Source organism: Plasmodium inui (genome assembly GCF_000524495.1).
Source record: "Plasmodium inui San Antonio 1 unplaced genomic scaffold supercont1.116, whole genome shotgun sequence".
Lineage (NCBI taxonomy): Eukaryota > Apicomplexa > Aconoidasida > Haemosporida > Plasmodiidae > Plasmodium > Plasmodium inui.
Window position 1 is genome coordinate 125 of NW_008481950.1, and position 17,230 is coordinate 17,354.

Genomic DNA, 17,230 nt, shown 5'->3' on the forward strand with positions numbered 1-17,230 from the left:
GCTCTAAATCATGAGTGATCGAATGAGTATAAAAAAAGAACAGAACAACAATCTAGACCACCTGAAGAAGAAGGAGAAACCTCCCCTGGCCTTAAATAGAGGAGATTCATTTTTCGCTCCTGCTTAGTTAAAATTCTCGTTTTCGCTTCTTATATGTTTCTACTAGAAGAATATATGAGCTAAAACTCTCTTAAAGGAGTAATCACCAGCCTCTCAAAATTACTTATTTTGTTCTTACTCTGGATCAGGTCTACCTTATTTTCCGATGTTTCTTTAAGAAAAGGAGTCTCTGGGTATAAGAAATCAATAACCTCATTATAGGTCATGTCTAACGGGCCTGTCAACGGACAATGTTTTAACAATCTTGACAAACCTGCCGCCCTCCCAAGGAAGACACTATCCAGAGAGAGAACTAACGAAGAATTTCCCTCCCCATGACTGCAGTTGACTATCTAAAAACAGAAGGGTCAGATGGAAAACTAGAATCCAAAAAATCTAAATCTAATGATGGTGATTTATCAGGAATTGATAGAATCCCATAAAGTCTGTAAATTATGGACCCAATGATAACAAAAACTTGACCATAGGATGATCAAGCCATGTTTAATATTAAACAACTGTCCTCTCTCAGACAGAGAGACCGGGACGGCGGAGGATGCACTCACAAAAGGAGCAACTTCCGGATCATTGTTTCTAAGTGTTCAAAACTCCAGTAACAGGAAACCGGCAAAACAATATGCCACTATACAATTCCTGTTTTCAGGACTCATTCTCACTCTATAATTAGTTAAGGCAAATCCTTCTTTAGGAAATCATTGTATTGAGACATTTTCAAGACAACAATCTTGTTCCTTTTATGTTTTCTTTAAAAAAAGCTTAACTAATGGAATAAATAGGTGTTTATCTATTAATGGAGCGGGTCTGAAACGTATCTTTAATCCTCTTTAGCCCGAGGAAAAAGACAGGTTACACATCTCCCGTCCTATTGTATATTTAGCTACAGACCTTATTTCTCCAACATAAGAAGACTTTCCTAGAAGAGGAAATAGAAATTCCAAGATGAATAGCCCCCAATCCGAAGATAGATTTTAACCTCTATGTTGACGAAGATGACTGAGTACTATCAAACAAAGAAAGAATATTTTGACCAAACAGATGAAGTTAAGAAACACAGGGCAAGATAGTACGTATAAACCCGAAACCCAACTTCCTCAAAACCTCCAAGAGGACGAATCTCCCTCTACAAACATTAAGCTGGACTGAATAAAACAGAAGAGAAAACAACAAAGAATCTGAAACACATCGTAAGAATAAACATCTATATAAAATTTCTGAGGAGGAAGATAAAGATAAGTCTCCCAACCCACAAGTTGGTTTAATCATTTCATCCAAGCCGCAGAATCTTTTTAAGGCCCAAACTCCAAAAAAGCATTAACAACACTCAACGTCCAGGATAAAACAGTTAAGGGATCAATTTCTCACTCTCTAAACATTAAAAACAGGAACAAATAAATCCGGACCTCAGGGAGCAGTCTGATAGAATCTAAGATATAGAGGGCCTTACCCCCACTAGAGCGTCTGAAACTCTATATACCACAAAGAGATAATTTTTTATCTGTATGACTCAATCTGGATAAAAAACAAAGAATACAGAAGAAGAAATCCTGCGACTGTAGTATTAGTATCAAGAAGAAATATCATAAACCTAAAATCAAAGTAGACTCTAGAAATCCAAAGGATTAATTCAACCCTCAAATGCAGAAATTAGTTAGCAAGAATAGAGAAGAAATATCCAGAGGGAGATAAAACACACCCAAACCCGAAAGATCTCCACCCCTTATGTCTTTTAAAAAAAGTGAGCATAGATTAAAATAATGATTTTATTTTCTCTGATCCTCTGAATCATTCCACCCCAATAAATATATCGATCCCAAAAGGATAACTGCCTGCTTTTAGGTAAATTCACTAAACAGACAATGAAGCCCAAAATTCCGAATAGTAATGGTAAAGAAGCTAGAAGGAACAACTCCACTGCAAGTTCTATTATGGGCTGGAAGGATAAAATATCAATTAACTCCCCCCAAGTCAATTAAACGAACGTAGATCCAAACTGCGACGGGAACCCCCACCCAAGGATAGTTAAGACCCCTGACCCAACAGAACTGATTCAAATAGGACAGCAAGGGACTCAGACAGGAGCAGCCGCCTGGACTGAATATTAAAGGGGGCGAGTAGCTTCTCTGTCATACAATCAGAGTCAGTAACCTATCTCTGACTGGAATGAGACTAAAGTAGGAAGAAGCCGGACCACCGGAGCTCTCAACTCACCATCCCACCCCCCCCCCCCCAAAAAGGCCCAATTCGGGCCCTCCCCCTCAAAAATTCCTAAAAGTTTGGAAACATGACCAAACAAGAAGGGACCCGCCAAAAAACCAGAGGTGAACCAAACAAAGGGAACACCCCCCAAACCAGAACAGGGAAGAAAGTGTCTGAACCCCAAGACTAAACTCATTCCTGATAAGGTAAAAGAAACTTTCTGAGATCATATTTAGCAACTAATAGCATCAATAACAGCCGATCCAAGACTAATCAGAATAAGAATAAATTAAAAGGGCAGTAGTCTCCTGAGAACGCCCCCCAGCAGCCCCAACTAATCATACAATCCGAAAATACTCCCCAACAAACTATCAGAGGAACCGAGAAATTATGAACCACACCCAACCAACCACAGGCAAGCCGCCAAGATACCCCATGAAACCGAGGGTCAGTGCAAAAGGTACAAAATAATCTCCCCCCAGACTACCAGCTGAGTATGATATTAAAGAAACTGACCCAAAGCATAGAACCCAGAGACAAAGTAGGGGTGGCACATAAGGAATAATGTGAGCAGAAGATCTTTCCCTATGACAAAATAGATATATGAAATCGAGGGTTTCATGTTTTCTAACATATAAACAAAGGAATAAGGACAGATAATATCTTGAATCTGTGCTGAGTTCATGGAGTATAATAAGTCGTACAATAACTTCACTTTTGTCCGTATCTATGACTATAGAGGATGCTATAACAGGCGTCTCCTTATTCGCCACAGGAGGATGTAGAAGGTTAAGTGGTATTCATAACCCCTTTCATGCATAAAGGAGTATAAGCCTATAAAATGAATACATTCCCCTATTGACCTAAAGACATGTCCTATAAAGGAGTCTTACACCACCATAGAGTTATGACGTTCTTCTGAAAAATGAGGAGAGAATAAATACATGATAATTTTACCAATGATATGGTTTTTATATGAGTTTTAAGTGTAGTGTTATATGGACATATAGGCCATAATAGAAAAGTTTCCTCCCTTAATAATAAGTCAAATAGTCTTATGAGCCTATTGTGTGTTATTCCACGTGATTAATTAACCCGAATTTTCGAAAGGATTCGTGAGTTGTTGTGTGGATCATCTCAATAAACAGGGAATTCTTTATGTTTCGATACATTATCATAATATACATTTACCCGCCAGGTGGCAAAGGAATAACTGTTTAAATAGCTGGATACAGAATGTTTTGGCTTATAGGATATTTTTTTTGCTATATAGCATATCCTGAGGGATGATATAAAAGAAGCTGTCGTGACCTGCTAAGCAGTAAATAAGCAGAAGGATATAATATAGCGGGGAAGCATCATATAATGGTTAGGAATTTACTGATAGAACATAGTGTATATTATAAGAGAAGCAGACCGAAAACACAACAGAACAAGGGAACGGAAGAAGGAAAAAAAGGAATATAGAATTTGCACCATAATAAAATAGATTAAGCGATACGCGCCCATAAATGGGAAAAACTAGTGTAAACCAGGAGACAGGGTAACAACACAGGCAAAAACAACTAGGGAGGGGTACCGAGAAGAGCCGAAAGGGAAAACTATAGACACTGAAACAGGTTTGACTAGGCATATGAAGAAATAGGAGGTATAGAAAAAGAAATCAAAGGAGAATCTTTAGAATGATCAGTATACAGTAATTAATAAAAAAGGAAGGAACAGGGGACAAAGCAACAGGAGGAAACAAAAAGGAAGAAGAATGAAAAGAAGGGCAGAAGAAGAATATCTGAATTTTACCAAAAGTATGCCTCTACAAGAATAAACAATATGAGGAATATACAATCATATATTATGACATGCCAAAGAACTAGAAGCAGTACGCTGCCAGGAAGGGACAAGCAGACAAATGCGCAAGGGGGAATTAATCTTACAGATTCATCCGTGGGGAAAAATCAAGATATCTTTGCCTGGAAGCCACCAAGTGGGCGGGAAAACAATACGATCATTAGGATTATATATTATTAAAAGACTAAACAGGAGCCCAAGAGAAACAACCAATGAGAGTAAGGAGGATCTAACAATAATACTAATATATATAAACGAGGGAAATGAAGCACCCAAAATCCCAGGAAAACTGGGATGAATAAGAATAGGTATATATAACAGAACCAGTTATGACAAAATCCCTAAAAGCTATATGGAGAACTTATAAAGTATAAAATTAATAAGCAAGAATACCTACCAATAAAAGGGAAGACCATGATAAGAAACGCAACAGAGAAAACCGGACTGCCCACTAGAGAGTGATATGGAAGTATCTCTATATAGAAGGGGAATAGTAACTGAAGCCGATAAAATAATTCATGAGGCTAAGAAGGAACCCATCGCCTATATAATATAGAAAGAGAACCAACTTCAACGGAAACTGGAGTACCGGAATAACAACCAAAGGCCAGGAACTCATAAGAAATAGAAACAGTTAGATAGAGATAAGTGGGGAAGGACAACCAACGAGGACTTAATAGGAACAGTGGGAAAGATGAGAAATAATGAAAGTATTTGTGACACAACCAACTTCAATAAGGAACTAACAAGGAAACACCAAAGGTCAGAAGGAAAACTAATCCACCCAACACCAGAACCAGAACAAATTCCTAACCATGAAACCACCACATCCTAAAAGGTACTGGGTTAGCATTAGAGAAAGGGCATATACGAGAACTGACCCCAGTAGAATTGAAGCTACCGGGCAAAATGATTGAGGAAACAACCCAAGGGGAGCCAAAGGAAGCCTGAAATGGGAAGAAACAGCAGAACAAGGAAGGACAAAAAACAGAAATAAAAGGAGCAGTAGAGCCAGGAAATTATGAAAGAAGACGAACCTATAGCCCCCGATCATATAACATAGGAGAGATTTGGCAAATTAATGAACAGAGCAAAGCAAACAACCCCCCCCGAAGCCTCAGAGAACGAAGCTTTAGAGACAAATATATAGAAAAAATGCCAATAACACGGAAATATATTAACAACAGAGAAGATAGCACTACGTCCAAGAATAATAAAATAAGTCCCCCACATCAGGAAGGCCGAGGAATCCCGTACCACTCCAACAAGACTCCAACAAAGTATCAAGAAACCCAAGAAAAGACTAATAAAATAACCCTGAGATAGAAGATAAATAAAGGTTTAAGGAAGCAGTTAAGGGAGGATATCAATAAGCTTCTGTCTGTATAATCCCTAAACCAGCTTATCCTAGTCCATCTTAGGAACTCCTAGAACAGGAAAAAGTAACGAATAAGAAGTAACATCCACTCAAATATCTCAACAAATGCTTAGCGGGGCCCTCCATTAAAAGCGCAGGGACGGAACTCCGACTAAGCAGAAGTGGCAGAAGAAATAAGGAAAGCGGGGACAATAAAGTCAAGTAACCCCCCAGACTTAGAAGTTGAGGAAAGGAAGGATAAGGAAGGACAGGCCAAAGAATTCAGGAAGCATTTAAATGAAGAATCAATCCAAGCCGTAACAGAAGAGTAGGACAGAGACAGTGGGTTCCATAAATCAATAACCAAGAGAAAACGGTAAGGGAAACAACCCAAGGAATAATAAAAGAAAACACGAGAACCACACCAAATGCAAGAAAATAAGAGGCAAAGAGGAAAAAAATATAGAAGGGCAATTTAGGAATCCCCTGCTTTCAATTTCTCTAAACCCTGAACCTAAAGAGATATCTTCACATATAAAAGATCGGAGGCGGAACGTAGCTCAAAAGCGGCCACCTCATCAGTATCCTCTCAGGGAACAAAAGGCCAATACACAACTGGGGGATTCTCAATCTGAAACCCCCCACTTGGGACGGAAGAAATCTTGAGCGAGCTTCCTAATCCTAGTCTGATGAAACCTCCCACACATCTCAACATCAAACACTCCCACTAACTCCAACCCTAGTCCAAGCTAAAGAATGAGAAAAAGTATATCAAATAGGAAAGATTGGTCTTCGTCTCAGAGAAAGTGACGCCCCTGTAGCACCCCCAACGCCAAATCAAGAAGAAGTAGTCTTCCGCATACCAGGAAGGATTCCAAATTGACCCAGTAAATCTCTCATAAACGAGCAAGCCCCAAGCCAAACTTTATCAAGGAACAAGCCGAACATATCCTAATTAACCAGGAACCTCTATCGAGGGATAAACAAAAGGGCACGTATAAGAGCTAGTTAACCTAACCTAATGGCCCATTCAGATAAGAATAAAGAAGAAATCTCCCTTAACTAAAAAAGGACAACCGATTAAGAGGAATAAGTGAGGATAACTAATCACGATAGGGACAAACAACGGGAGGCAAGCATCCTCCATTAAGCGGGGGCATTCAAGGAATCTCAGGAAAAAAAATAAAGACTCGTGGAACGGTATAAAAAATCCCAGGGGACAATTACGCAAACTACCGAGGGAGGAGGATAAGAATTAAGTCATAAAAATTCACGAATTCCGAAGGATCCGACAGTCACCAACACGTCTCACCCCCTATTTTCTCCTGAGGACCCCAGCGTAGACACATAGCGCGCCCAACCCGAATCAGTAAGGAGTCTGTCATTCGAGAAGAGAATGAGAAGCCAAATCTAAAAGGAGCAGCCCATATAAGGCAGAATAGGATAATAAGAGAAAATAATAAATCCACAACAGACAGAAGGAAGGGGAAAATAAGGAGTTCCCCCTACCGCTGCCTCAAGACAGGAAGCCATTGAAACTCCAACTCTACACCCTCTTTTAAAATCCACGCAAAGTATAATAGAGAAACCACGGTAACCCCAGACCACGCTACATCACCAATATCAATTAAGAGGGAGAAAATGACGAATAGAAAGAAGAATTCAAAGACTAAATCAATAAAGATAAATCGCATAAGCATTCTCTCTTGAGCAACCTGAGGAAGCAGGAAGAGAGAAGAATACGAACCCGAAAGGATAGGGGAGCAACTTAGATGATCACCTCTTGAGCCAAACCCACATTAACAGAGGAGGGACACAGTACAACAAAAGGGTTTAGTAGGAAAGATGAAGAATGGGCAGATTAAAGGGAACACAGCCCGGGGTTTTTTTAGTAGGAGCACTCAGCCAGGGGAATAAGGGATAGTAGATAAAGAAAGGACTTGAGCGAAGAAATAGTCGGCTTAATCGGGCTCTTACTAAAGGAGCCTCGGAAGAAGCAATCCCACAGTCTTATAACACAGAAAAAGCACAGACCTAGACGTTTTAATCGATGAACAGAATCCAATTGCCAAGACAAAATAAGCGGGCGAAGGACGGCTGAATACGGCAAGGACAAGGAGCCTTAAATTTCAGTAAAAGTCTCCAAAGTTGAAGATCCCGGATAGAGGGAACAGATTCTCTCACGGGAGCGCAAGGACCCCCCCGACCAAAGGCGTGAACTAACACCTCACACAGAGAGGGAAACAAGAAGAGTTGGATCTCAGGATATTGGGCCAGGAAATACATCAGAGAATCCAAGAAACAGAGGATACCGCAGCAGATAAACAGGCAAGGAAGAGTAGCTAAACCCTTCATCCAAATATCTTCACAAGATGAGTGTTACAGATAAACCCCCGGCAACTCTACCTCATATAGATCAACACGTAGGAGTCCGGGCCGCTACGGGGACAAGGGGAACCATCAAGGACAATCTGCTCAAAGAAGGAAAAAGTCGGATTTTATAAAAAACACAGAGGGAAAGGGAGGACGGGGTCACCGACACCATTCAAAAAGCTCTACGTATCCGACCTCCGGAGTAAGATTAGATAGTGAATCTAAGAGTCGATAAAGACCCGGACGACTAGACAGATCATGAAGGCTTGCTAACAACACAAGCCAAACAACTTCTAAGAAGAAAAGGCATAAGAGAAGAAAGCAAGTGTAGAGCAACGACACCTGAGTAGGGACAAAATCTCAGTTCCTAAGATGCAGGCAAATAAGTTCCAAGAGTCCAATAATTCCCAAAGGAGTCAAATTAAAACGGGAAAAGCAGAGTGACCTCCGAAACAACGGAGGGAAATCCGTGTCACCAACTCCAGGAGCCTGAACATCTGGACAGGTATGAAGCCGTAAAGTCTCAGAAAAGGACCTTAGGGAGGATCCCAAGCTAGACGACTCCGCCAAAATAAGCAGCAGGGCTTAAGATTCAAATATCGTCCTAATAGAGAAAGGCCGCCCAGGGTAAAGTGACAGCTCAGATTAACAACTGGGGGGAAGTTCCTAAAGGAAGGAGGATATCATCAAATCCTCCCACGGAAGCAGTAGTATAAGACCTCAGAGGCAGACGAGGGCCGGATACGGAACAGCAGAAGGGCAAACCTGGAAGAGATCCCGTTAAAAAGGAACAAGGAGGCTAACTTACGATAGAGAGCAACAGACCGAGCAATAATTTAGTCCTTTTAACAGGAGCCTGAACTAAGATACAAGAATCCCTGCTGAGACAAATTACAGTAAAAGGGAACAGAAGGGTCCCGGATGGACCCCTATCTAAAATCCCAGGAAGGATTTCAGTTAAGAAACGAGTGAAGTGATAGACGGCGGATTATGACGAGCTCAAATTAAGAGTCAGGGATAGAACAGTGGCGTGCACAGAGGAAGAGAAGATTCCATCGAGAAAAGAAAGAGCAAAGAGGCGGAGGACAAGAGTCGGAGGGAGCAAAAGAAGTGGAGCTAATGGACACGGGACTCAATCAAGAAATCGGCCTCGCACGAGGGAAGCAAAGGGAGAGGAAAGAAGCAGAATAATAGTGAGCTAGGAGAACCAACTCTCCAATATCTCCGGCGTACGTGGCAGCCACCAAGAATCCAGGGCAGTAGGCGAACAAGAAGGAGAAAAGCGAAGGCTCCACATTCAGCAAGGAAGAGTAGATTGTCAACGAAGGCGAGTAAATCGCGTGATGAGATACAAGAGCACGCTCCAGAGGGCCCCACAAAGCGGAAATCGTAAGGACTAGGGCATGGATATTAATATCCTGAGATGTAAACCCCGTTTAAAGAAGGAGAAGGAAGGATAAAAGGCAAGGAGAGATAAAACCCAACACCTGAGTCAGTCAATGAGAAAGGAGGGAAACCTAAGGTAGTACTCAGCAGAAGTACAGGTTCCGTTAAAGAGTTCCTCCGTCAACTCGCAAAGTGAGCAGTAGGAGACAGGATCTTCTTCTAATAAGACACCTAGGTCACATCTTTCCTTGCAGAGGAGGAAACCATGACACTGAAGTTTACGGACTATATAGAGCAGAAGATCCTGGGCATCGGCCCCAGAGGAAAGTGTCCAAACTCCGACTCCAGCAGCAGGGAATTCTGTATCTTCGAGGCACCCAGAAACAATCAGGAGGCCAAATATCTAGCCCCGTACCAGGAAGGAAAAGTAGGGGGACAGAGCACACAGACCAGGGGGAATTTATGGTGGTATTCAAGGGGCATTTGTATAGGCTTAGAAGCCTGGTGGGCAGGTCTAAAGCAACAGCCAGATCAAGGAAAAACATATTACGGCGAATCCTGTAAGCCTAAGAAGGCACAGGCGAGGGCTATGGGAACAGCTACAGGCTCGGACTGTGAGATACCGAGTCAAAATTTGCAGTGGGCGCAATGGCATAAAAGGAGAGAGATAAGCACATGGAATCCCAGTGCGAGGTATTTAGGGGTCTGCATGGATATAGTCTCGATGATCTTGGAGAACTTTCAGATGTATACCCCAAAGCGGCCAAAGGAGGCCACGGGATTGAATACAGATCCTTGTCAGGCATTATATGAGTCCCTAGAGAAATGGGGGGGGGGAAGAAAGGGCTGCGCGTATAATGGAAGATTGGTTTCACAACCTGGAAAAGGAAACAACCCAATCCCTCGGAATCAATATCCAGGGGAAAGATCTGTATGAAGTAGTTACTGAGTTGTTCTACGGGGATGATCAGGGAGAGAAAAATGTATATTGCAAATTATTACCAAGAGGTGACCAAGCCTCTCAGGACTCAGGAGGAAAGTATAAATTAGAAGTCCAGAAGGGTTATGAGTTCAAGACATGCAGCGCAGGTGCAGATGCTTGTGAGCAGCTAGAAGAATACAAAAACTCCGTAGCTGAGTCGCTTCATGAAGGAGGAGTTCCTGATAGCTTAATATCTTCAGCAACATCCACCAGTTCTTATGCAGGGAGCTTTTCAAGGGCGGACGCGGGAAACGGGCAACGGAATTCCGGAGTCTCAGCCAATGAGGATGATATGAGTGAGCATTAGGCCCCAGGAGGGAGTTCATCCCAGGACCGCGTGAACGGGGGGGTCGGCTTTGAATTGGGCAAGATTATGGGTGGCGTCGGCGGGTTATTGGGGAGTCTTTGTTCACTGTATGGAGTATATCGTATAATTAGAGGAGGAAGGACATCACATCCTGGAGGGGGAGCACCAGGCAGCCCGGGATACGGTGTTGGATACAGGACAAATTAGAATGGGAGACTCTTTTCTCCTCGGTAGGAACTCTGCTTGATTTGATCTTAGGATCCTCCGTCTATTGTTCAAGGTTTAAGTTTAGGTTTAGTTTTCACATCCACGTTCTGTGGTTCAGGTTCTGGGGGTTTGCGTTTAGTGGCTAGCTTTTGTTTTTGGGTTCAAGGCTTAGGTTCTAGGATTCAGGTTTACGTTTAGCTCTTAGGGTTCATGTTTAGGGTTTAGTTCTAACTGTTCTACCCTCTAGGCGGTTACGGTTTCGAGCTTAGGGCTTCGTGTTTAGGGTTACCGTTCCTGGTTGAGTTTTTATGTTTAGGGTGTACGATTCCTGGGTTAGTGTCTATGGTTTAGGGATCTATGTTTTACGCGTTGTGTCAGGGTTTACCTTTTACTTTCTACGATTTATCCTTCACGGTTCTACGGTTTATGGTTTAGGATTTACCTTTTACGGTTCATGATTCACGGTTTATCTTCTATCCTTTAGGTCATACTCCCTAGGCCTTAGCCTCTAGCGTTCCTGTTGCATATGCTTCGGCTTCTTCTTCAGGCTCTATGGCTCATGATTCAGGGCGTAGGATTTACTTTTGACGAGTTTAAGGCCGAGGGAGGCTGTGTTAGCGTTTAGAGTTCTGGGTTTAGGGTTTACGCTTTCGAGTTTCTGATATCGGCTCTGCTGCTCGACCTTTAGAGGTTAGCTTCAGGCCTTAGGTTCTAGGGCTTCGTTGTCATGGGTTAGGTTTTAGGCTTTACCTCTTACCGTTCTCTTCCTCCATCTTAGGCTTTCGAGTTAAGCCTCTATTGTCTAAGAGGTAGTTCTCAGGGATTAGGTTTCCGGATTCAAGCGCATATGGGTCACGTTTTACACTTCAAGATTTAGGGTTTAGCGTTGTTTGTCCATGGTTTATGGTACTGGGTGTATGAGTAGGGTTTAGGGTTAGGGTTGAGTTGTTACTCTTGAGGTCTCAGGGTTCATGGTTTAGGGTTCAGTATCTAGGTCTCAGGTTTACGGTTTAGGGTTCACCCTTAACGGGTCACTTCTTTTCCTTTAGAGTTACCCTAAGTATCTAGGATTTAGGGCTTATTGTTCATGCTTTAGTTCTTATTCCTTAGGGGTCAGTTTTTCGGAGCCGCGGTTAACGTTTCTCCTCGAGGAATCCTGCCCTTAGGCATGAGCTATTACCATCTAGTTCCTATCATCTAGGTGAGCTGGTATCTTTCTCCGATGCTGCATTTATCGTATAGTTGTATTGCCTTATTGTTTATTGCTCAATTATGCAATTCACTCCCCACTGTTAGGGGGAGTCATTCATCCCTTATGGGGCCTTTTTTTTATTCTATCGGTTTCTTCCGAGGTTTCAGGCTATAACGTCTCGGATTGGGGTGTAGGGGGCACTTCCCACTTCTTTAGTGTCCACTAGCTATGGGTTGGTACTCAGTGGGTACTGTTTCGGACTATTCCCTTTTTGACTTTCGGAGATTGACGGGATTTGGTTTTCTGAATCTCTCAGGGCGGAATTATCTCCGGTTCAGTTCTTGGAGTTTATACTTCTGACTTCATCAGGTGGCTTTCTTGAATTTAGGGAGGCGTTCTCAGATCTTAGGTGTTTATGGCTCACTTGTCTAGTACTAGTGATTCCTGTTTAACTCTAGTCTTCATATTTCGGGCCTCAGTTGGCTGTTTACGGCTCAGGAAATACTCGTTAGGCTTTAGGGGGTAGAGTCTGGGTGTTCTGTTTTCAGGCTGTATCCTTCGGGTCGCGGCTGCAGCTGCTACCTTCTACGGTCTGGGGCGTCTTTGCGTTCTTAGGGCTGGTTTCCTATTCTTACGCCTTCGTGTTGAGCCTTGATTGTGGGATGTCTGTCCTTTCAGATGAGGGACTCCTATTTTCACTCTTATGCTTACCCCTGCTTTATTTCTGGAGTTGCTGGTTGGACTTCTTATCTAGGTGGTGGAGATTCTAATGTTCACGCTTCGGTACCTTCTTCTTTTGTCAGCTAGTTGGACTCCATCGTTTCCTCTTCTCTTCTCCTCCTTGAGATCCTGCACATTCTACTTCTAAGATCTCCAGGGTTTCATCTTGAGATGTGATGATTGATGAACTATGTTCTTACCTCAGATTCGATCACTCATTTTATACTCTTAGTCCCCCCTGGGTTGTTGCTGCGCTGTGCGTTGTATGGTGCTCGTGCGATTTTTCGACCATAGAAGGGGGCTGTTGGTAGGTTGTTTTTCTTATCATGGTGTAGTTTGTAGTTCGGAATCTGTAGGCTTAGTGCGTAGTCTTCAGCTCCTCTGGGGTGAGTTCGTAGGTTTTTATTCATAGCAGTTGTTTTTCCAGGGTATATATTTTAGTGGTCAGGCGGCAGGCGTTTTCTCTTAATATTTAACTGCCATCTTCTGAAGTTTACGGTTTAGTTGTTAGGGCGTTGTCTTTAGGGTCTACTCGTATAGCGCCTAGCAACCATTTGCCAGTTTGATCACTTGAGTTCTCTGCCAACCTTTATCGGTTATGACTTATGTTAGAGGTGTATTTTCATGTCATGCTCTCTGGTTTCGGATTCAGTAAACGCGTTTTATTCTAAGCCCCGGGGCGGGACTTTTGCGGTTTTACCTGTTGGATTTTATCATTTAGGCCCCTGTACTGTGTTCCGTACGGATGATATCCTGTTTGTAGTTTCTGCGGTGGGAGTCAGTTGATTCATGATTTTCCCCGGGATTGGTTGTTCGGACCCAGCGATTAGTTTCTAGTTCATATGCCTGGATTCTATACCTTAGGACCTATGTTAGGTGATTTCGCCTTGCTGATTTATATCTGTTTTCCAATCATGGATCTTGAGTGGTTTGGATTGCGATCTCGTGGCTCTAAGGGAGCACTTATACTTCGTAGTTTGGCGAACTCAAGGCTATCGGGCGCCTATATCTGTAGGTTGTATGGGTTATCCTCATGTATTTTCATTGGATTCTTTGTTGCTAGTGACTAGGGCTAGCTTTATGCTTCCGATTTCTCCTTTAGTGTCTACTGCTCTCTGATTATTCTTTCTCCTATACTGGCTGGCTTGTTGGATCCGCTTCCTCTCTCGTACCTGCCATGCCCAAGTTATATCCTCCTGAATCTGGGGGTTCACGTCCTTCTCTGTAAGGGTTATAATTTCGAGACTTCCCCTCTTCACTAAGCCCCAATGCTTTAGGGGTTTCGCTTCAGCTTCGACGCGTAATGTTTACCTTTAGCCTACATGTTTAGCGTGCAATCCTTTTTCTTTAAGTCCTGAGTCTATTCTTTAGGAGAGGACTCTTCATTGTCTGTTGTGTCCATTCCTTCGTTCTTGTGGTTGCAGGTATTGTCATCTTCTTAGGTATCATTTTTTAGGCTGCTTCCTTTAGCTTCCAATGATTAACTTTCTGATAACTGATCCCGGATTTGTCGTTTCAGCTTTTTCCTTCTTGTGTTAATTCCTAGGTTGCGATGTTTATTGGCCTTCAAGTAGGGCTTATGGCTTACTGATGATGAAGTGAGACTGATGTTTTAGGCATTTTGTTCCACAGCCAATGGTTAGGCTTAGAGATTAGAGGTGTATATTGCAGAAGTAGGTTGTCATTCCCTGCTCCTTCCCTCTATTATATGGTTCTTATGGCGTACTCCTTAAGCTGCGCCGTTGCCTTTCTTTCTGAGGCTCTAGTTTGCTCCCATTATTTCTTAGGCTTGGTCTCCATTTGTCACCCTCCTGTCCTGCTCAGGTTGCTGTAATCTCGATGGCTGGGATTCTATGGAGTTTTGTTAAAGTGTACATTCCTTTCTATAGGTCCTACCTCTATTCCTTGGCTTCTAGTCTTCTAGTGTACGCAGTTATGTTGCAGGGTGTAAGCACTTGCCTCACCCGGGTTTTACTCATGGAATTGCGCTGTTGGCTTATGGTGTTCTGGGGCTTCGTCATGTTTTATTGTTCACTCCTTATTCTTTAATGTTCAGGATTAATGCTTTACTCTTTATCTTGCTGGTTCCACTCTTGAGTGTAGTGGTCAGGCTTTATCTTCTATGTTTACGCCTCCAGGTTTCTGTTTATGGAGGGGGGGTTGTTTTTATTTCTTAGCGTTTATTAGTATTTTCCGATAAGTTATTTTAGGCGGGTAAGATTCACTGATTATGCGCCCTCTGTACTCTGATCATGCTTAGGTTTTTAGGATTTAGGGTGTAGTTTCTGGCTTGTATGTTTTGGGCCCTAGGTTGTATATTTTATGGCTCAGTCTCTATGGTCTATCAGTGAGGCCTTTGGCTTAGCGTGTACTGGCACTCTCCAGTCTTTATTCCTACGGTTAATTCTTCACATTTGCCTCCTTATCTCTGCTGCTTGTCTTTATTTCTTATCTCCTTAGGCTTAGGAGCATTTGCCATATCTTGACGGTTTACGGCTCAGATTCCATGGTCGCGGATTCATTTTTACTGTTTAGGACTGATCGGATACCTTTATTGTTTGTCTGTGTTTGATGAAATGTAGGGTCGTCCTTGCATGTCCTAGGTTTAGGGTCTATACTGTTTTTGTATTGTACACTGGTGACCTTTATCTGCTATGGTTCATTCTGCAAGGTGGTTTTGTGTATTTCTTCCTATTATTCTTCAGGGTATCCCCCCGAAGGTTTCTGCCTTATGCATCACGTGTAGTTGTTACAGGTAGTAATTTGGGGCGCCATCTTGTATTGCTTGTTTTTTAGTTTTTAAGGTCTTGATATGTGTTGTATTACTTGGTTTTCAAGATCGAGTCTTTGGGGTCTAGGATTTAGATTGCAAGCTCTATGCTTAAAGGCTTATCCTTCCCGTTTCTGGTTCTGTTATCAGCCGCTAAAGTCTATTTTTTACGGTTAACCATTTAATGCTGTTCGCTCCCGATTTACAGTTTGGACTTTAAGCACCCCCTCACAAGCATCATTCCCCAGTCTGCTTCTCCAGGTGGTGTTTGTTCCCCTCCGACTTACTTTATTATTTCTTTCTTCCTGTGGCATCGTGAAGATGTGTTTGCGTGTGTTATTTTCTCTAGGATGATTCTTGCTCTTTGTGCTACTGTTAAGGCGTGCTTTCCTGTGTGATTTTCCCTATGAAGATTCTCCTCTTCTGCGGCAGCGTTCAGAGGCCGTCTTCCTTTTTATCTTCTTTATGAAGATGCTTCCTTTTCCTGGTATCTTCAGGAAGTTCCTTCGCCGTATCATTTTGAAGATATTCTTTTGCCTCGATTATTGTGAAAATGTCTTTTCCTGTAGCATCATTATGAACGGATTCTTCAGCTGCCTCCTTGTGAAAGTGCCCTTGTTACTACATCCCTGTTGAGATGTTGTATTGTACGTGGTTGTTGTTTATTAGGATTCTTGTTCCCGAATATCATGATTGACGTATTTTTTTATTTCTCTATTTAGAATCGTTATGAGCATATTTCCTTCTGGGAACTATCTATGAGGATGCTCACATATGTGAAATGTAAATGTCATAACCATACTGATGTTGTAGCATTACGAAACAGGAATCGTATACCCATGTGTGAAAGGGCACCTTTATTCCTTGTTTATTATTGCTTTAGAAGTGATGATGTTCAATGTCTACTATTAAGTCAATAACAGTGTCACACGGATAACACTGTTAATTGAAATGCAGAGTTACGTAAAGGGTAAGGATCGTCTGGAGTGTTATTGTAGGGAGGCTACTGACGTGTCCGTAATAGTCATTTGCGCAAAATACTGACATGCTTATGGTTTCGTTACATGAAGAGGACAACTCCGCTTGTGGGAGTCTTGTTTGCAGAATAGCCATGTGCACTTCTAAGGGTGGGGCAGCGCCGGGATGTACGTATAATACTGTTAGTGGAAGGGTATTGATGTCCATATAGTAGTTTATGCGAAGGATTCAGAGTTTAGGCTCCCATTATATGAGAAACATTATTCTATGAAGTACATGGATATTCCACGAAAAATATTGCGTTAAGATTATTGATTTGTCAAGATTTTCCATGGTCAGGAGTGCAGATGTTCCCATAATACCGTTATATCACAGTACTAATGTTTGACCTATATAGATGAGTCCAAGTGCTATTATACTAAAAGTATCATTACGTGCGACGTGCCGTGGAGGGATGAATACGATTATCCTGGGGGGATTATTATTCGAAAAGTACGAGTGTGCAAGGAGTACTGTTATATTAAGAGTACTTTTTTGAGAATAATACTTTTATTTGAGGAGAATTACTGTTATGTATGTAGTGGTGTACCATGAGGAGTAGGAATATCCCTGGAGTAACATTATCTGCAGTATTTCGATATAAGATTAACGGTTCCATTATATGAAGCAAAGAATTGTGCAAATGGGGTAAATTGCCTGGAGTACTATTTTTTGAAGAATATTGCTACACCCACAGTACTATGAGGTTAAGAGTACTTTTGTGTGTGCAATATTGACATCCTAGGAGTGGTATTATT

The 17,230-nt window shown here is 42.1% G+C and overlaps 2 protein-coding genes across 2 annotated transcripts; both read left to right on the top strand.

The window, feature by feature from the left end:
* Positions 1 to 5,282: 5,282 nt before the first annotated feature.
* C922_05630 (hypothetical protein) lies at positions 5,283 to 5,487 on the top strand (the record flags this gene model as incomplete). Its single annotated transcript, XM_008821201.1, has 1 exon — positions 5,283 to 5,487. A coding segment is annotated over one exon (205 nt), but the record flags the coding sequence as incomplete, so codon positions are not given.
* Positions 5,488 to 9,542: 4,055 nt separating this feature from the next.
* On the top strand, positions 9,543 to 10,566 carry C922_05631 (hypothetical protein; the record flags this gene model as incomplete). Its single annotated transcript, XM_008821202.1, has 2 exons — positions 9,543 to 10,145; positions 10,198 to 10,566. The coding sequence occupies 2 exons, from the start codon at positions 9,543 to 9,545 to the stop codon at positions 10,564 to 10,566; spliced, it is 972 nt and encodes a 323-aa protein (XP_008819424.1).
* Positions 10,567 to 17,230: the final 6,664 nt, after the last annotated feature.